The sequence below is a fragment of the Amphichorda felina genome, assembly GCF_050947745.1.
Source record: "Amphichorda felina strain 45539 chromosome Unknown scaffold_9, whole genome shotgun sequence".
In the NCBI taxonomy this organism is placed as follows: domain Eukaryota; kingdom Fungi; phylum Ascomycota; class Sordariomycetes; order Hypocreales; family Bionectriaceae; genus Amphichorda; species Amphichorda felina.
Genome location: NW_028145041.1, coordinates 1,564,344 through 1,583,980, shown reverse-complemented (window position 1 = coordinate 1,583,980; position 19,637 = coordinate 1,564,344). Strand labels below are relative to the sequence as shown.

At 55.2% G+C, this 19,637-nt stretch overlaps 6 protein-coding genes across 6 annotated transcripts; 4 read left to right on the top strand and 2 right to left on the bottom strand.

The window, feature by feature from the left end:
* Positions 1-407: 407 nt before the first annotated feature.
* On the top strand, positions 408-1,967 carry ACO1O0_009064 (uncharacterized protein; the record flags this gene model as incomplete). The annotated part of the gene is made up of 3 exons (XM_083198417.1): positions 408-1,203; positions 1,263-1,394; positions 1,456-1,967. The coding sequence occupies 3 exons, from the start codon at positions 408-410 to the stop codon at positions 1,965-1,967; spliced, it is 1,440 nt and encodes a 479-aa protein (XP_083046152.1).
* A 2,761-nt stretch (positions 1,968-4,728) lies between these two features.
* On the top strand, positions 4,729-7,608 carry ACO1O0_009063 (glycosyltransferase family 2 protein; the record flags this gene model as incomplete). The annotated part of the gene is made up of 4 exons (XM_083198416.1): positions 4,729-4,893; positions 4,950-5,375; positions 5,428-6,649; positions 6,710-7,608. 4 exons carry the CDS (start codon positions 4,729-4,731, stop codon positions 7,606-7,608), a joined length of 2,712 nt encoding a protein of 903 aa, XP_083046151.1.
* A 270-nt stretch (positions 7,609-7,878) lies between these two features.
* ACO1O0_009062 (ribosome biogenesis GTPase LSG1) lies at positions 7,879-9,850 on the bottom strand (the record flags this gene model as incomplete). Its single annotated transcript, XM_083198415.1, has 2 exons — positions 7,879-8,807; positions 8,866-9,850. The coding sequence occupies 2 exons, from the start codon at positions 9,848-9,850 to the stop codon at positions 7,879-7,881; spliced, it is 1,914 nt and encodes a 637-aa protein (XP_083046150.1).
* A 395-nt stretch (positions 9,851-10,245) lies between these two features.
* LTV1 (ribosome biogenesis protein LTV1) lies at positions 10,246-11,562 on the top strand (the record flags this gene model as incomplete). The annotated part of the gene is made up of 2 exons (XM_083198414.1): positions 10,246-10,265; positions 10,326-11,562. 2 exons carry the CDS (start codon positions 10,246-10,248, stop codon positions 11,560-11,562), a joined length of 1,257 nt encoding a protein of 418 aa, XP_083046149.1.
* A 555-nt stretch (positions 11,563-12,117) lies between these two features.
* On the top strand, positions 12,118-16,232 carry SAC3 (SAC3/GANP/Nin1/mts3/eIF-3 p25 family-domain-containing protein; the record flags this gene model as incomplete). Its single annotated transcript, XM_083198413.1, has 2 exons — positions 12,118-14,116; positions 14,338-16,232. The coding sequence occupies 2 exons, from the start codon at positions 12,118-12,120 to the stop codon at positions 16,230-16,232; spliced, it is 3,894 nt and encodes a 1,297-aa protein (XP_083046148.1).
* Positions 16,233-16,653: 421 nt separating this feature from the next.
* ACO1O0_009059 (uncharacterized protein) lies at positions 16,654-18,187 on the bottom strand (the record flags this gene model as incomplete). Its single annotated transcript, XM_083198412.1, has 3 exons — positions 16,654-17,528; positions 17,588-17,839; positions 17,893-18,187. 3 exons carry the CDS (start codon positions 18,185-18,187, stop codon positions 16,654-16,656), a joined length of 1,422 nt encoding a protein of 473 aa, XP_083046147.1.
* Positions 18,188-19,637: the final 1,450 nt, after the last annotated feature.

Sequence of the window (19,637 nt, the reverse complement as noted above, 5' to 3'; positions counted from 1 at the left end):
CGAGGAGGCAGCGTGGCGGAGTACATACCTACATGTATATACTCGCGACACGTGCGAAACGGATAGTTTGATGCATGGCCACCCACATTAATGCTATATGCGCCGGGAAGGGCTGGGCCGGGTCCTACGCATCGCTTATCTTTTTAATTCATTTTTTTTCCTTCTTTCAGCTGCGACGGGGACTCCGGGTTGGTTGTCCAAGATGAATGCATTATTGGACACTCTGAGGCCTGGGCTCTGGCCTGGACCCCGGGACCTAGAGCCCAGATCTGGAGGCAATTGCTAGGTGTATTTCCGTATCAAGAGAGCTTGGGAGCTTTTTATCACGTTGATGGGCGCACTTCGTTTTTGAGAGTTGAAGGTTGAATCCAGATCATTCTGTCCGTCCTGCTTCAGTTCACTTTGCAATGTCCGATACACCAGACACGGGCGTCAATGTGCCCATCCAGCGCAAGACGTTTTCCCCCGACAGGATGAAGTCTCAACGCTCGTCGGCTACCTCCTCCGTTCCCGCAATCGCGGGAATCACCCCCCGACTCTCAGTAGATGGAGCTGCTCCCTCCTCTCAAGACAGCTTCACCTTCCCCGACATGGTGGCGGGCAACAGCAGCGGCAAGCACAAGTTCAAGAGCTACCGCCTCAGGGGCGACTATGAGAAGCCGTGGCTGACGGACCCGGCCATGAAGAAGACGCGCTGGAACAACCTGATCGTCGGCATCTTCGTGCTGCTGGGCTTCGCCGGCGCGGGCGCCATCTGCTTCCTGACGGCGTGGCCGTACCGCGAGCGCCCCCACTGCCTCGTCTACGAGGACGACTTCTCCACGCTCGACTCGGATGTGTGGTCGCACGAGGTCCAGCTGGACGGGTACGGAACGGGGAGCTTTGACTGGACGACTACGGACGACAAGAACGCCTACGTGGACGACGCGGGGCTGCACATTGTGCCGACGCTGACCAACGAGACGACGCGCATCACCAATGATGACCTGTACAGCAACTACACGCTTGACCTGTCCAAGGATGGGTCCTGCACCGGCGACAAGAAGTCCTCGTGCAGGATCACCTCGGACCCCGTCGAGGGCACCATGATCCCCCCTGTGAGGTCGGCGAGGCTCTCGACCAAGGGGAAGAGGAGTATCCGGTACGGGCGGGTGGAGGTCGAGGCGAAACTGCCCAAGGGAGACTGGATCTGGCCGGCCATCTGTGAGTCCTACCCCTGATTGGTGATTGTTTCTTGACCAGCAGAGAGGCTGACTTGATAGGGATGATGCCCGAGGATTCGGTCTACGGCGAATGGCCCCGGAGCGGCGAGATCGACATTATGGAGTCGCGTGGCAACGGCTACGGATACGACGAGGGCGGGAGGAACTGGTACTACGGCACTCTGCACTGGGGTAAGGCTCCCTCCCCTCACTCCCGTTTTTAAGCGCTGGTAATGACACTGACGCCTGGTAGCCCCCACGGCCAGCAGCGACGCCTTCTGGCGCACGACGAGCGCCAAGAAGCTCCGCCGGGGCAGCTACTCCGACGGCTTCCACACCTTCGGCATCGAGTGGACGCCCGAGTACATCTACTTCTACCTGGATAGCCGGATCCACCAGATCCTGCACGTCGGGTTCAAAAGGAACAATCCGCTCTACGACCTGGGGGGGTTCAACAAGGTGACGGAGAACGAGACGCTGCTGGCGAACCCGTGGGCCGACTCGGAGTCGACGACGGGCAACGCGCCCTTTGACCAGAAGTTCTACCTCGTCCTCAACGTGGCCGTTGGGTCGCGCACGGGCTGGTTCCTCGACAAGGTCGGCGGCAAGCCGTGGCTCGACTCGGCGACGAATGCCCAGTGGACTTTCTGGAACGCGGCAGATAAATGGCTGCCAACCTGGGGGCAGGGCGACGAGAGGGGCATGACGGTGAGGAAGGTTAGGATGTGGCAGGCTGGTGCGTGCGGCGCCGGGAAGGAGCTGTGATGTCAGCATACTATTGTGTGACTTGCTTTTGTTTCTTTATTTGGAAGCTAGGAGTTCCTCTGGTGGTATTCGACTATTCGTTCCTTAGTTAGTGTCGTGCATGTCTTACTGCCACGACGTAATGACGCTGATCTTGCACTCGTATGGTATAATGTGTCTTATGTTTCTCTATCCAGGAGTCCACGTCTCAGTCCTAGAGTACAATTTACAAATTGGACCCGTAAGGCGGATGGTAGATCCCCGATTCACCATGAAGGGGTGTGGCATGGCTGGGGGCTCACCGGTCAAGGCGACCACTCTCGTGGTTGGTAACACAGCAGGACACCCTGAGGCCTCCCTACTCGTGTACTCGTACTTCCACTCTGGGAATCTGGCCAAGAGAAATCGATATTCAGGGCCCTCGCCTCTGCCATTCCTGGTCGAAGCGCCGCCAGATCCGGCCACTTGTCCGACATGGCGTAACCGAGAGCTCGGGGCACAAGATAGTGGAACGAGCATGCCATGCCATGCTATGCCACTGAAGGATGGGCGCTCAGTACGAGTACGAACGTATTAGAATCTCAGCCTGGAGCAAATCTTGCGCTGGGTGCAAATTGGGCGGCACGGTGGGCAATACGAGGAATATCTGCTTGGCGGCGCGAGTCGTGCCCAATCGGCTGAATGGTGATTTGGAAATGCACCGCGCCTGCGAAACGAGCACGGGACACGAAGGCTCGGCATCCGTGAGGAGAGTGGGATGGAGGGGGGACGATGAGGTGGTTGCTGATTGGTGTCGGAGAGAAAAAGACAAGTTGGAGTCTCCCAAGAATCTAGATCAGGGTCCTCTTCATCTTGGAGGACGGGACGAGGCGGAAGGTGGAGCCCCTGCTGATCCGGAAGGCACGTTCCGGGGACCCAGCCCTGCCCCTTCTCCCTCGAAAAGTTGGGAATCGTCCCGTTTCGCGATCCCACCACCACCAGAACCCATATCCCCCCCCTCCTTGACCCTTTCTAGATCCTCGCTTGTGCCATGATGGCCCGACTCAGCCAAAAAAAAGCCCCTGGGCAATCACCTGGCCGACGCCACGCGACACCACGATCTCCCAGGCACCGTGTGACGGCCATCCTGCGAGTACTAGTATGATATCCCAGCGGATAGCGACTCCTGGGCTCTTTCCTTGGTCTCCAGAACTACTGAAAGTGGGAAACTCAGTAATGGAAGCCCTAGGGGACCGACACTGATAAAGCAGCTCGCGTGTTCTGGCTAACTGCTCTAGGGCTGGAGTGCAGAATGCAGACTGCAGAGTCGCGACTCGCGCAGAACGTCGCAGATACTACATACGAGTATCCGTACGTAGTATCCCTAGTATTGGGAGGGGCGCAGCCCAACGGAGCCAAGAAAGTGTGCTTAAATATTATCCGCCTTGTTGCAGTATTGAACAGGGTCTGCCACACAAGCACCGTTGGCGCGGCCTGGCACCCACTAGCATGTATCCGTACCTAGTGACGGGATCCGGGCTACGCCTATTATTATCCTTGCTCTGATCGCTGACAATGGAGATTTTACCCGCACCCCCGAATCTCCCGAGCGGACCATTCTACGAATATCCCAGCTTATGGAGTACGGGTGCCAGGTGACTACCGACCACAGACATCTAGGTACGTGGTATTACCTAGCGGCTGGGGCTTAGTTCTTTCTTTGACGACCAAATGACCAGCGCCACGGGCCATGTGTTGGCTGTCTCTGCCGAACACCTAGTTCTTCATCAAGCATAATCAGTCCTGTCGCTTACATGGTAGATCCTCGCAGGCCTGGAACGGCGAGCACAGGCGCGCAAACCCAGCCACCCCGCCCACCCTACCACTTGGGAGGTGTTCAGGGATCCCAGCCGAGATGCGATAGGCTGTCCCTGTGCTGTCACAGGCGATAGATCTTCTACCCGCGCGGACCTGGGCCTTTCTGTCCCAGGGCCCTTGTCCAGCTGTCGTGGCCCAGCAACCCCGATAACCCGACAACACCGGTCTTTCTGCCCCCCCCAGCGGAGGCTGCGGAGGCTGCGGAGGCTGCGGAGCCATCCTGACACTCGCTTCAGCTGCTGCATTATGCGCTGTACCGCACCGTGGTCTACCTATCTTTCATGCAACCATTGCCAACTAGACCGCCACAGCGCCGTCGCCTATTTCAGCTTGAGCCTATTCCAAGTTCTCGCGTCTGGGTCCTCTTCTGGACCAGGAAGCCTGGTCTGGCCGTTGCACCACCCATTCCCAGACATCTCATATCGGGGTGTCCGTGACGTTTTCAGGTTCCGTTGACACCGGACGCCTGCCCTCGTTATCATGCCTATGAGGTCTTTCAGCTAAGCCTCGCAAGTCTGAGTCCAGACCATCCTGTTAAAGGCTTCTTCAATAAGTGACCCCGAGAGTCTTCGGTCGTGAATGCGGACGATAGTACCCAATCCGACTCACTGCCCGGAAAATAATTCACAATTTTACGCCTTTGCCAGGGCCTCGGCTCCCATATTGACCCCCAAAGATATGGCAATGTGCCATCTCGTAGCCTAGACCGTCTACCGCCGGCATTTTGAAGCCCCAATTTCCATACTCGCATTTTCTTTTTATCGATATCACCCTCTGATATTATGGGGTGCCGTTTCTGTTTTCTCTCCCCAACATCTTCAAGCCCACGGTGCTTTGTTAGGTCTTCTTGACTTACACCAGGGGCCTTTGTTACCTTGTGTCCTCTGGCTGCTTTGGGAGAATCCCTCCACATTCTTCGCCAACAATGAATCACTCGCCTTCGCCCTCGGTGCAGGGCCAGCCGTTAGGCGTCCCCCGCGCATTTTCATCGGCAGCACTGTCGGTTTCCTCACGAGTTTCTAGCGAGAACCGGACAGGCGGCCTCTCTCCGCTGAGCATCACTTACGATGACGACTTTCGCTACAAGACTGTAAGCGAGACTGACTGAGATAATTTTTATGAGGAATTAGCCTGATAGCCATGTAGATGATTAGCTACCTCTTCAAGAGGATGATTGCAAGCGGCTGGATCCCAGCAGAGCGGGACCCAGACGATTGCCTGGGCGTCTTACTCAGGAGGACCCGCGGCAGCTATGTGACCTCCCCGGAGGAAGTCCATCATGTCCTCTTGGGGGCTGTCATTAGGCTCAATCTGGCTGTGGCACTCACGATGAGGCCCCAGATGCTCGAGGGCATATTGAACTCATTGGCCCCGGGACAGACCGAGTTACGATTCAGGGATGGCTCTCAGCTGCAAATTATCGACTCCCTGATAACCGCACAGCCGTCGAATGTCAAGAAGTTCCAGTATGCATGCATTTGCCGACAGGAGAGGCTAGTACTTGTCTGGCAGGATGACCTCCAGAACATCATTCCCCAAGCCATTCGAGTGGAGGAGAGACTCCTCTCCATGGTAGGTGGCATATTCACTTTTGAAAAAAGTACAGCGCTGATGAGCAAGACAGGTCTGGGGAGAGGCAAGACTACCCTTCAATATCCTCCAGATGCCAACAAGGACACCTTCTATTCTGTCGTCGAATGTTTCCACCGCTAACTTTGCTTCCCCTGGACTCGAAAAGGGTCTTCCGATGATAGCCATGGAGGAGAAAGAGGAAATTGTCGAAAAGGATCCCTCCTATGATCGCCTAGAGTCTCTGAGTCGCCCTGTGCTCCGCACATCGGCATTCTTTGTTGGCCTCTCCATCTGTCTCGGCATTTGCCTCCTCTGTGGCTTTTTTGTGGGCAAACTTGTCAGCGAGAGCATGCTGGACGGGAGTTATACTCGCCTCGCCCTTGCTGCGGTTATTCCCCTCCTGATCTGCGTCAGCTTGTTCTTCTTCCAGGTCATCTTCACCGACTTGTTCCAGCTCATGGGCCCCATTGGTGGCAGCACGACCAACTCGAGATACTATTCGGCCCATAAGCCATGCCTGCGCAGGGCGTACGCCGATGGCTTTGCTCCACCGAAGATCACCATTCAGATGCCCGTGTATAAGGAGGGCATGGACTCTGTCATTATCCCGACCATTAAGAGTCTGCAGGCAGCCATCTCCTATTACGAGTCCCACGGCGGATCGGCCAATATCTTTATCAATGATGACGGTATGAGAGCTGGCCTGACGGAGGAAGAAGTCCAGCAGCGTCGCGACTTTTACCATGACAACCACATTGGCTGGGTTGCTCGACCCAAGCACAATGGCGATGAGGGCTATGTCCGTCGCGGCAAATTCAAGAAGGCCTCCAACATGAACTTTGCCCTGAACATCTCACAGAAGGTGGAGGCCTCCATGCAGGAGAGAATGGACGCCCGGGTGGCTGCGGGCGAGTCGGACATGATTGACGAGAATGAGGAGGAGGACATGTACCAGGCTGCCCTCGCCCGCACTCTGTCAGAGGACGAGATGGCATGGGCGGAAGGTAACATCCGCGTCGGCGAGATTATCCTAATTGTCGACTCGGATACTCGCGTGCCTGTTGACTGCCTCCTTTACGGCGCCGCGGAAATGTTCCTGTCGCCCGAGGTTGCCATTGTCCAGCACAATACGGGTGTCATGCAAGTTGCCCATGATTACTTTGAGAACGGCATTACATACTTCACCAACCTGGTCTACACGTCTATCCGCTTCTCTATCGGGTCTGGCGAGGTTGCTCCCTTTGTCGGCCACAACGCTTTCCTGAGGTGGCAAGGTAAGCCTATCCCCTTTTCGAGGTTTAGATGTTTCCATGTCGTTGCTAACTAAATTACAGCGATGCAGGATGTTGGCAAGATTAACGATGAAGGCTTCACCTGCTACTGGTCCGAGAACCACGTCTCGGAGGACTTCGACATGTCTTTGCGACTCCAGATGAAGGGCAATGTCGTCCGTATAGCAACCTACCACGGCGAAGAGTTCAAGGAGGGTGTCTCGCTAACCATCTACGACGAGATTGCCCGCTGGCAAAAGTACGCCTACGGAGTCAGCGAGATGATCTTTCATCCGTTCCACCGCTGGATCTACAAGGGCCCCTTCACGCCGCTCTTCTACACTTTCCTCGGCTCCAACATCATGTGGTCCTCCAAGCTGTCCATCATGTCCTACATGTGCTCCTACTTTGCTCTCGGCTCTGGTCTCCTCCTCACCCTGCTCAACTACTTCCTTGTCGGTTGGTTCCGCGACCAGCTCGCGTCCTGCTATCTCAACTCCTGGCAGGCCTTCATCTCGCTCGTCGTTGTCTTCAATGCTCTTGGTCTCGTCTCCCTCGCAGTCCTGCGTTACCGCACTGGGGAGAAGTCTCTGATTGGGGCCCTCGTCGAGAATCTGAAGTGGTCCCCCATGATGACGACCTTCTTTGGCGGTATCTCCTACCACATCACCATCGCCCTGCTCGCCCACCTCTTCCACATCGACATGCAATGGGGCGCCACGTCCAAGGAGAAGGAGGACTCCAACTTCTTCCAAGAGGTGCCTCGCATCTTCCGCACCTTCAAGTGGATGTACCTCTGCATCACGCTCGTCGTCGGAGGCATGATCTACCTGGGCGCCTTTGCCCCTCCCGACTGGGCCATTGCCGACTTCACGCCCATCGTGCCCCTCGCGCTGAACCTGGCCTTCCATGCGCTGGTGCCGTTTGTGCTAAATCCGAGCTTGATGGTGTTTAACTACTAGATGAGATGAACACTGTGTAATGGACCTGCATTTTGGGAGCTGTGGATTTCCCTTTTTGTGTTTGATGAGACTGATGAACTTATGATTTGGCATAGACTAGTCCTTGGTACCTAGCGAGAGTGCATGTTTCAGTTATAATACGTTGCCCGGATCCAAAGAGATCGATATACGACTAGAATAGCTTGTGATACTTGCACAAAATTGACAATTTGAGCGGAATAAAATATGCAGCCATGAACTAATTTTCTTTTGATCCGAAACTGATAGCATCTAATCATCATCCGCATTGACAGGTCTCTTCTTTGTCCTCTTCTTGGCACCGCCCTTGAAGTGCTTCTTACTTGAGCCGACCTGCACATCCTTAGGGTCCATGCCATTTTCCAGCGCGACCAGCGTCCTCGCCTTCCTCCCCGTCACCATCCTCTCCTTGCCCTGCTCAGTGTACTTGTGGTTGAAGGGCATGCTTAGGTGACCCCCCTTGGACTCGGCCCCGAAGAAGCCCTTGTCGAGCTTCTGCGATTTGGGCCCCATGGGCAGGGGGTGGAATTCGGATGCCAGAGACGCCTCATCGCCGTCCTTATCGAGGGACATGGAGTCAAGGGAAGACACGAGCGCGGCGCGGCGCTTCTCGGGGAGGTGCAGCTCGTCGTAAAGCTCACGGTTGAAGTCGCCGCCGTCCTCGTAGCCCGGAGGGGGCTCGACGTACAGGAGCTTGCCGTTGACGTAATCCTTGAGGACGTAGCGCGCGGCGCGCGACTCGTCGGGCTGGCCCAGGCCCTGGGTGTGGTAGCCGCGGGCGGACGCGTACGCGCGGAGGAGCTCCTCGGACGTGGGGATGCCGGTGCCACCCTCCTCGATGGCGCGTGTCTTGATGCGGATGCCGTAGATGGCCTCGAGGAAGCCTTGGGGGATGCGCTTCGTGACGAGGCCGACGGGGCCGGTGAACTCCCTCATCTGATCGATGGGGAGGATGCCGTTGCACACGAGGTCGGCCTTAGTGGTGGCAAAGTTGGGGAAGACAAGACCCGGGCAATCGCAGAGGATGACGCGGTCGCTTAGGTGGATGGTCTGGAAGTGCTTGGTCTTTCCGGGCGTCGATGAGACAGACACTTTCGTGGCGCCGATGAGGGCGTTGATGGTGGACGACTTTCCGACGTTGGGATAACCTATCAGGCCGACCTGGAGTTTGCGCTCTGCTTCTACGGGGACAGTTAGCTAGTTTTAAAAAGAGGCATCGACCATGAAAGGAGCCCTTACCTGGGTTGTTAGGAGCGTATCGTAGGAAAATGTCTTCCAGCTCCTCAATGGTGAGGATCTTGGTGTCATCCTCGGTCGGGTTCGTCTCCACGCCCTCATCCTCCTCGCTGTTTTCGCTATCCTCCTCAGACTCCCTTGTTGGCTGCTTGCCCTGCGTCTTCGATGACGGGCCGGGGTTCTCGTATTCCGAGTCGCTCTCTTCATCCCGTTTGTCATTCAGCTCTTTGGCAAGCTGCGCCGAGAAGAATTTGAAGGCAATCCCCGCCTCCTTGAGGTGCTTAGCCCAAGCTCTGCGCTGCTTGTCCGTCAACATATCGGCCTTGTTGATGAGCAGCAGGTTCTCCTTTCTCGGGTCAACGTCTTTGACATAATTCTCCAGATCATCTGAGCGGAAGAGGAGCGGGTTCCTGGCATCGACAATCTGGACGACGAGGTCGGAGCGCTCAATGACGCGCCACATTTGCCTCCACACCTCGAGGTTCCTCTCGAACGGCGTCATCAGAAGATCGTTGTTCTCCTGGAGCTCTGCCAGTCCCCGACGCCAGTCGAGAAAGCTCTCCCTCTCCTTGGCACCCAGCTCCTCAGCCGTCGTCGACTCATCCCACTTCGGCCTTCGGGGCACTGTCAGCCTGCCCTTGTGAGCCTTGTGCTTTCCCAGAACCACGCGCTCCTCTTGCGCTGACAGGAGGTAAGGGTTCTTCTGGTCGGTGTGGATAATCTTGACATTGCTCATCTTCTCGGCAGTAAAGTCAGTGCCAGCCAGCTCAGCGGTGGCCAGGAACTCGTCAAGGGCGCCCTGCTCCGTGACGGAGCGCATCTTGACCCACGCGGCATCCTCCTTCTCATTGATGAGGTACTCCTCGCCAGTCTGGTGGTTTGTACGGGCTGTGGCTTTCTTCTTGTCCATTCCCTTGCCCTTACCAAAGCGGTCGTTCATCAACGAGTTCCCCAACCCCACCTTGTTCTTTGACTTTGCCAGAACCATACTGACGGTGTTGTCTGTCGCACAATCCCTCTATAATATGGTGGTAAAGAAGAAGGGTCTAGAGGAAGAGGGGATGGATAAGATGAGACAGAGGCGGTGCGTGAGAGCGAAGTTGTGTGACTCCGTCGCTGCCTTTGGGCTGAATAATTGAGTCTGAAGAATGGAGGGGCAAATCTCGTCATAACTTTTTTCTTCTCACTGTGTGTTGGTGGCAATTTTGCCGTGATTTAGGGGTCTTGGCACAGTGCAAAGATAAGGGATAACAGTGTCCCCTCGGTGGAATTTTGCGTGCCCCGCGAAACTTTTCTCGTGCCAAGTTGCTGATGGCAGCCCAACCAGAACGAGCTGCGACACCCAACACATATTGTTCGTGATAGGACACCCCAGCTAGCAAGATGCCTCGAGGAAAGTGGATGTGAGTGTCTCCTAGTTGTATTATGTAGTTTGCAGAAGCAAAGTACTGATTTTCCGCCAGTGACAAGCGCACAGCGCAGCACTTCACGCTCGTCCACCGACCGCAAAATGACCCCCTCATCCATGACACCGATGCGCCCTCCATGGTGCTGAACCCGACACAGAAGACCCAAGGTTCAAAAGGAAAGCACCTGGACGATTTGGCCTCCGAATTCGGATCCGATGCGCAGAACATCCGTGCCAACGAGGGCGAGGCGGCCAACCATGGCGTCTACTTTGACGATACCGAATATGACTACATGCAGCACATGCGCGACCTCAACGCTGGGTCGGGAGGAGAGGTTGTCTTTGTTGAGGCTAGCGCTACGGGCAACAAGAACAAGGGAAAGCAGAAGCAATCGCTGGCAGAGGCTCTGAAGGACATGGATCTGGACGGCAAGTCGACTGCCGACATTGACGAGGAACTCCTGCCCTCCAAGAACCTCACACGATTGTCATACGAAGCTCAGCAAGACATCCCCGACTCGATAAAGGGATTCCAGCCCGACATGGACCCGCGTTTGCGAGAAGCCCTGGAGGCTCTGGAAGATGACGCATACGTAGACGACGAGGATGACGATATCTTCAAGATGTTGACCAAGGACGGCCAAGAGCTTGACGACTACGAATTTGACGAAGCAGAGGACTACTTCGACGATGATGAGGGATGGGAGTCAGACGACACTGCAAAGCCCTCAAAGGAATACAAGGATGACGTGCCCGAGCTTGTGAAGGCGCCGTCAGAACAGCCCGAGGAAGGCCCATCGCAAGATTGGATGGAAGACTTCAAGAAGTTTAAGAAGGAGCAAAAGTCGGGTGGACGCGCCGGCCCAGAAGCACCGTCACAGTCAGAACTGCAGTCGACCTGGACGACAACGACGAACGGAGGCAGGCGCAAGAAGCGCAAGGGAGCCCTAACGGATGCCTCGAGCTACTCCATGACCTCATCATCGCTCGTGCGGACGGACCAGCTGTCGCTGTTGGACTCCAGGTTCGACAAGATCGAGGAGAACTATAATGAGGATATGGACGACATGGCGTCCATGTCGCAGGCGTCGACAGTCTCCACGGTTGATGGCCCCCTGCGCGGTGACTTTGACGGGATCCTCGATGACTTCCTAGGCAACTACACCAAGCCGACAAAGAGGACAAACAAAAAGACAAAGGCACAGACCGGACTGGAGCAGCTGGAGGAGATTCGGTCAGGGCTAGGCCCGGCGCGCATTCGTGGGCGTGTGGGTGGGCGTGTGGGTAGGTGATAATAAGCAGAGCTGTGAATGACAATAATGACCATTTAAATGCCCAAGCCCGCCAGTGGTGAAATGTTTACTTAAACCAATGACTGATTGCAAGGTGATGGGGTGGTCAGCGGCTACCGAGGATTCGAAAAGCTGTTTTTTGAAGTTAGTCCAAGGTGCCTACCGTGATTATTCTGCACTCAGGAGAAACAATACGGCGCGCTGGAACCAACAGGAGTCTAAGAGAACTGCACACAATACTGCCTCTTAGTACTCCGTAGGTATCAATTGAAAAGGTTTTGTGCTTTGTGACGACGTGATCCGAGAGAAGCCCGAAGATACAGGGATAGGTAGCGGTGAAGCTGGGGTGATTGTCCACGGTATCACGTGATCCAGCTAACAATAGCAGAAGCTTCCCCAGAATCACTATTCGAGCTTCATTCAAGAACGAGTGCGCACCCACCTCTCTTCGTTCCGCACAGCGCCTCTCATACACGGCGGCATCGTGCGAAACACCCTCCCTGATGCGCTGGCCGTCTCCTGGATGAATGCGACTTCCGTTGCATCATCAGCCAAATGTTTTCCTCCTTTGGCGCGACGACGCAGAGCTCGTCGCCAGCCGTCAACCCCTTCGCGCCGAAACCTCAACCCAAAATCAACAACCCGTTTGCAACCAACAGCGCGGATGACTCGTCCAGCTCAAATCAGAACAAACGCAGGGGCCGTGTCTCCGAAGTCAGCGACAGTGAGGCGAAGCGGAAGAGTTCCAAGCCTTTCAAAGCCAAGGACGCGGATGTTAGCGATGGAGGGAGATCCAAGGGCAAGCGAGGTGAGGACAAGGGGAAGAAGCCAAACGCTAGTAGGAAGAATGGGCCGAATGGAGATGTAAAATCTGGGAAGCGGCATCTCAATCCGTTTCTCGGAAATGAGGCATCTGCCAACGACACGACCGACGCATCACGACCGACATCGTCCTCGAGTGCCACCTCCACCGACTTCACAACATTGCAGCCCCTAAACTCTATGCCTCCCAGAAATTCCGACCCGCACGCAAGGAAGGTGTACACTCAGCTCCATAAGGATGGCATCAGTCCTCCAAACTGGCCCTCTCAGCCAGGCGATCCTGGGAGCTCAGCCGCGATGTCCAAGTTTAGGGAAAGATACGAGAAATACCGCTCCGATGTCCGCAAATCGCTGACGAAAGCCGGTCTAATCGATGACCCGAACAAGCGCAGAGCGTTGAAGGATGCTATCGAGTTCAAGGGCATATCCGAGGATATGTGCCCGGAATACGAGAAGATCACGCGCATAACGGAGAGCGATGTCAACCAGCCGGAGAAGGACCCGAAAATTGGCCATCCGGCGACCTCCCGAATGATCAAGAAGTTAGCGCGCTCTGCTGCCGGGCAAGAAGCTCCCCTCCCCATGGACGTCCGCTCAGTCCCAACCCTACGACGCACCCTCGACTACTTGATCGATGACCTACTACGACTCGACGGAAATCTTCCGAGCCTGCATGGCTTTCTTTGGGACAGAACAAGAGCCATTCGTCGAGACTTTACTTTCTTCTCGACCCTCACTCCTGACGAGCTCAAAATGCAGGTGTATGTGCTAGAGAATATCGCAAGATTCCACGTCACCGCCCTCCATCTCCTCTCACAAAAAGACATCAGGCCGGAGGATTTTGTGGAGCAGCAAGAGCTGGAGCAGCTTGGCAAGACACTTCTGTCGCTTCGCGACTTGTACGATGACTGCAGCGCACAGAATATTACCTGCGACAACGAAACGGAGTTTCGGGCGTACTACCTACTATTCCACGCTCAAGATCCAAACATTTTGGAGACTCTTCAACGATCATGGAAGCCCAGTCTTTGGAAGGATTCAGACGAGGTGCGGACTGCAGTGTCTCTTGTGGAGGCGCTGCAAAACACGCAAGATTTCCATGGTCCCCTGAAAGAGGGCCCGTCGCTTGCAGCGTCTGGTGCGTACCATGCGTACTTCCGCATTGTGGAAGACCCAAGCGTCTCCTACACCATGGCCTGTTTTGCCGAGTGTCACTTCGTCGCCATCCGACGATCCATCTTGAGATCTGTGACGAGGGCCCTGGCAAGACCGAAGGAAGAAACGAAGGACGTGACAGCCGCTACGCTCAACAGGTTTCTCCGATTCGATACGGTCGACGAGGCCATAAAGTTCGCCGAGCTTCACGGTCTCGAATTCGAGGTCGACGGGGACGATCCTTCTGATGCTGGTCGACAACGACTTATACTCCGACACAGGCAACAACTGCCTCATGTTCGACTCAATCATCAGTTCTCACAAACCATGGTGGAAAAGAAGCGCGGGTCACGAAAGCTGCCCATGCTCATTCACCAAACGGTCTTTGAAGACCCGAGCTCCCAGAACGCGAACCAGACGGCTAGTAAAGATAGTCTCTTTGTCGCGGACACTATGCAGCAGACTCCTAAGAAATCTCCGTTCGGCGAACCGCAAAAGCCGATACAGTCTCCCTTCTCAGCAGCTTTTGGACAACCCCCGGGGGGTCTCAGCAGTACTTTGTCTAATGGTGTTGCAGGTAAGATTCTATCGCTCAGCCCGCTTTTGAAGCACCAGCATGTTTGCAAATCATGGCTACAAATGGAGACTTTAGCTCTCGTAGCACATTAGTTTAGAAAAAAACAACGAGTCGTTGGAAAAAGGGAACTAAATCGGGTTCACTAATCTTCGAAGTAGCAAACCAAGGCTCTCAGGCAAACCCAAATCCATTCAACACATTTTCGAGTCAACCACAACAAGCTGGAAGCAGTCCTTTCTCTAAGGGCTTCCAAGCTACCAGCGAGAAGCCCGTTACGAATCAGTTCGGAGCACCTTCGCAGTCCGGGGCCAGTCTTGGAGCTTCTGGGTTTGGTGGCTCATTCGCGACCTCAGCCAAAGAGGCAGATGAGACTTCGCAGACGACAAAAGGCAATGAAAATGCCAAACTCAACCCTTTTGCAAGCTTAGTTCCGCCAACGACGAATGAGATTAGTCCCTTTTTGTCGGGTCAGGGTCAAAAAGGCGCCGCGCAAGTGGAATCATCATCGAATGTCACGACAACAGAACCCAACCCAAAGGCGCCCACCTTCAACTTTTCGACATCTACACCCCAACCAACCCCTTCTGCAATTGGTCTCGCTTCTGGGTCAAGTATATTACCTACGACGGCCCCCGATAAGGCAGCGCAGACAGTCCCCAGTCTGTCTAGCCTGAAGCCTACAACCACGACCCAACCGCCATCTTTCTCTCCGGTTACCGACAAGGCTTCAACACAGAAGCTGACGCTAGACATGGGGTTACCCTCATCGACATTACCACCAGATCAAGCGAGAAAACCTTTCCAAGTGAATAAGATCAACCTCAGCTTCCCCGAAAGTAAACCCGCCGATTCTGCCCCCGCTGTACAGACGTCGTCATTGTCCATCCCAGCAACATCGACGGTGGGAACTCAGGTAACTCCTGCGGCGCCCCCGCCACCGTGTGATCTTATGGGAGACTTCACAAAGTGGTTCGTCAACGGCGACCATGGTCTCATGGAGGATTTCCAGGTTTACATGGTGGGTGAGATTCTGAAAGAGGTGTATGAGCAGTGGTCAGCAGAGGAAGAAGAAAGGAAACAGCGGGAGGAAGAGGAGCGGATAAACGCAGAGGTAGAAGCCTTTCGCGTGTACAACCTGCGTGTCAAGTTCTTTTACCGGTGGAAAAATAATGCTCGCACGAAGCGACTGAGATACCTGCGGAGGAGTGGACGAGAACAATTCCGCGCTTATCACGCCGCCAAGCGTGAGGAGGAGAGGGAGGCAGCTCGACTCTCAGAGGAGAAAGCACAGGCTAGTCAGCCTGATAGATCGAAGGAGATGACGGAATTGCTCCGGCGCAAGAGAGTCAGGAGCAGCCAGGCGGAAGAGGATCTAATTGCGTCTGGAGTGTTATCAGGTGTTGGAAACGAGCGGGAGCACGCAGCTAGGATTGTGCGTAAGGAGCTCAATCCTTGGGATTCGAAGCCACTCACCAATGGGTCTTCGAGGGCCTCATCGTCGGGTTCAACCACTAAGAGAGCAGGCGGCAAGTCCCAGGCCATCCGTGAGCAGCTACTGCTCAAGAAGACGGAAGGGTTCCGCCGATCGCTCCCTTCGATTGTGTCAAGGAGCACTGCCAGTACCGAGCCGTCGAGGCACGCCAGCAACGTCTCAGAGCGGTGGAGGCTGAAAGCCATGGGTATCGTGCAGATGCCCGACGGGACTGCCATGCCAAACAATATGGCCAACGAGTTTCTCTACGGCGGCAAGAAATACCCCGGATTGGGACCGCGGCCCAGAGCGTCTTCATACAGCACCTCAGAGCGCCCTCGCCTACCCACCAGTGCAGCTCAGCCGGACAGACAAAGCCTTTTATCACGATCGTACGGAACCGAAGAACCACCCCCGACAAACAAGAGAAAACGGGCCGGAGATGACACGGAGGAAGTAGGGGACGAGGCCGAAACAGACCCACCACAGAAGCGCGTTATGAGCGAGAATGAGAAACTCATCAGCGAGCTCCGAGCTATGCGCGAGGAACTTGAAGAGGGTGCGTCTTGGTTCAGATCGCAGACGGAGAGACTGCAGAGCGAGGTCCAGAGCAGGGGCACAACGCCCTGGGATGACAGCATTTAAACGGCGTTTGGGGTGGAGGTTATTCTTTTTCGGAAGGAGTCGAGCAGGCATAATGGTTTTTATCCGCGACGAATTCCGATCCCTTTGTATTATGCGCTCTGCAATGTATATGGAAGGGCTCAGATACCCAATAGAAAAATTGGATGGATGGCGGTGTGGCCAAATGGCACGAAGGTTTCGTTTCCTTTTCCAAGCGTTATATAACTACACGTACTTAGCATGAGACGTCAGCAGCTTACGGAGATGGACGGCATGGCAAAGAGAAGATATATTAAAGAAGCAAGGCAGTGAGTGATCCATGCCTTCATTCATCTCATTGAGAGTTACGTCTATTTCGTCCGACCATATCGTGGGTGGGTATCCTTGGAGTGTAAATCTGTATATGTACATGACAGCATGGCAGTGATCTGTCCCATTCCTTTCATCGTTTCTTTGGAGACGGAGGCGGCGGGAACGATGTCTGGATTTGGGTAAAGGAGACGGGGGAGCCGGGCGAGGTACTCATCCTCGCCTGGCCCCTGGCGAAGTTGGTAGCGCCCGATCTGTCCCATCGTGTTGTTGTGATACGCAGGGTACGCTGTGGCGAGCGTGATGTGTTGTTGGCCTGACTGGGGACACCTTGCTGCTCAACATAGGGAACCACTTCGGGTGTCGACACGGCTATTCCCGGTGTGGCGGAGTCGTGGATCCCGTACTCACTTGGCACGTATGGCTTGTATGATGATGACGCCCCAAGGAGAGGCATGTTGGAGCGTGTGGACGTTGTAGAAGTGGGTGTCTTGTACTGGTCGACCGGCGACGCAAAGACGGGGGAAGAGTGTACGGGGGCCGGCGAGGGGACAGACGTGGCGGTGATGCCAGACAGCTGCCCAGGGCGAGGCTGTTGGCGGATGATGACGGGGTTAGAGTGGAGGGCGGCGGCCGGATCCAGATACGGCTTCTCGTCATCCACGCTCTCCTGCCCACGGGGGAAGTTGGGTGTCCGGGGCGTGACGTGCGTCTGGCATCGGAAGGACAGGGGGGAGGCGCGGCGGAGTCTGGCCTGGCGGTTCCGGCGCTTGCGGATTTGGACAAAGATGCAGCCGGCGATGAGGAGGACAAAGGCGAGGCCGCCGATGGCGATGCCAGCGATGATGGGAGGTGAGAGTTGAACGCCCCCGTCAGAGGAGGAGGAAGAGGCGGAGGAGGAGGGGTCTACGATCTGGATGGTTTGAGTGGTGAAGACGGTGTCATCGAGACCGACGATGACACCATCAAGGGGCTTCTGTTCGCATCCTGCCTCGATGGCAGTGAGGACTAGGAATGGTCAGTTTCGTATTGGGGGCAGTGAAAACCATGAGCATAGAGTAACCCACAGTTGGTGAGGTAGGTGTGGGAGTCGGAACCGGCCACGCAGTTCTTACAGGCATCCATCCTGTCTGAGAGGATGGAACCACCGTCCTTATCGCAAAATGAATAGGGCTCTGCGTAGGCAGGATCGAGGATGCCATCGGTGAGGGCCTCTTCGAGGGCGCCACAGGATACGTCAAGAGCACAGGGGCTATACTCGAAGTCGGTGGCGTTGGGGTAGCCCAGGACGCAGTAATTGACCGAGTAGCGAAGGTTATCTGTCATTTCGTTAGTAGAGCCTTCAGTGAAAATTCTAGCGACTTGATCTTACAGATGAACCATTGTTGGTCGCTCTCATCCCCCCAGGTGTAGGCGCTGTCCTGCAGACAGGCCAGGCAGCGCTGGAACTTCTGCCCCGCAGGCTTGGAGGTGAAGTCGTCGTCGTTGCATGTTATTTCTTTTCCCACGGTATTAGAAGACTCGGGGTCCGACTCGTCCAGATCTGGCGCGTCGATGCAGAAACTCGAGCAGGGGGAGTCGGGCGAGACCTGGAGAGCAGTGGTAAGGTGAGCGAGAGAGACGATGGCCGCGACCAGCGCGACCAGACGGGCTTGGCGAGAGGCCATAAGGAACGGACAGACGAGGAAAGAATACGATTGCTGGCCGAGGTCCAACGAATTACAACAATTGTAGATGGAATCGAGTGTACCAGACACTGTCAAAGGGAGCGACTGAAACTGCACTTGAAGAGAGACGAACCAAGACAAGAAACATCACGAAAGAAAACCGCAAACCTTGGCCATCTCCTGTATATCTACTCAGCGCACCCATCGTGATTTGCATACCCCTTCACGGGGCGAAGTCGGTCGGAGTTGTGAATGGCATTCTCATCACATATCTCTGTTGGCTGGCGGCTACGTAGCTCGGGTGCGCAGCCAATGGCCTCGCAGAAGTTGAAGATGGAAGATGACAGAACTGGCGAGGGTGTGTTGCAGGCAAGTGCAGGTGGGTGGGCGCCAACACAGCAAGTTGCGCTTCGTTGGCTTCGGTTGCGCCTGCATGTCTAACACTTCGACAGGGGTTCGGCGCTTAAGGCCCTGATTTACCTGATTGGCAATGAATGCCGAATACGGTGGTATAAGAGCACATGATCAAAGGGGCGCCTTCCCTAAAGTAGGCAAAAGAACTAAACGAACTCGAACTTCATAAAGCCATTGTTCCCGCTGACTATTGGCTCCCACTCCGAAAGGCAGCCTCCCAGCACACAGCTATCCAGTACGTAGCGAGCAAGGTCACTTAGCCCCAGAGCCTGGGGTCCGCCTGCCAATTGAACCATCTGAACGGCGCCCAGAAGGTGTTTCGAAGCCATTGGAAGATCACGGAGCATGACCTGCTATCTGTTAGCGAGGGGCCGGCCCTTGCTATGCTCCGAGCTGGCTAATACGGTGTGTGTGGGTGTGAGAACCCCAGGACGCCGGTTGTTTGAACTAACCTCATCAAATGCCAATACCAAAGCTCTTGTAACAGACGTTCCGCTCGGCGGTTCCGCCTCTGCCGATATACCCTGACGAAGGCTCTTGACGTAGCTGAGCTTGTATTGTATAGCAAGCTGAGCGTAGTCCCCATCCGGGTAAACCATAGAGAGATGACGACAGGCTGCAAGAAGGAAGCCCTTGAGGAAATGGATGTCGGTCGAGGAGAAGAACAGCCAGTTCTTCCTCAGGTGCGCGTGATATTCGGCGAGGCGATTCAGTATTGGGCAGTGGAAGTCTAAATAGGGTATAACCATAGTGACGTCTTACACGGTATTAGTTTTGTTTTATCAAGCAGTCGTGCAACCCATAGCTAGTCACAAGTAGACATCGCTGAGGGGGGCCTCACAATGGGTAAACAAGAAATGCTCTCTCTCTGAAAGAGATCTTAAGAAGCTTGCCAATGGTTCGGGTTCAAATGCGCTGGGACTAATGATCTTGGGAACGGACGCCGGTACCAGCACTCCGCTGGTTGGGGGTTGGTTGTGCTTATACCGTTTGACAACGGCACCGCTTGGACTTGGACCCGGGGATGGGGTTTCCG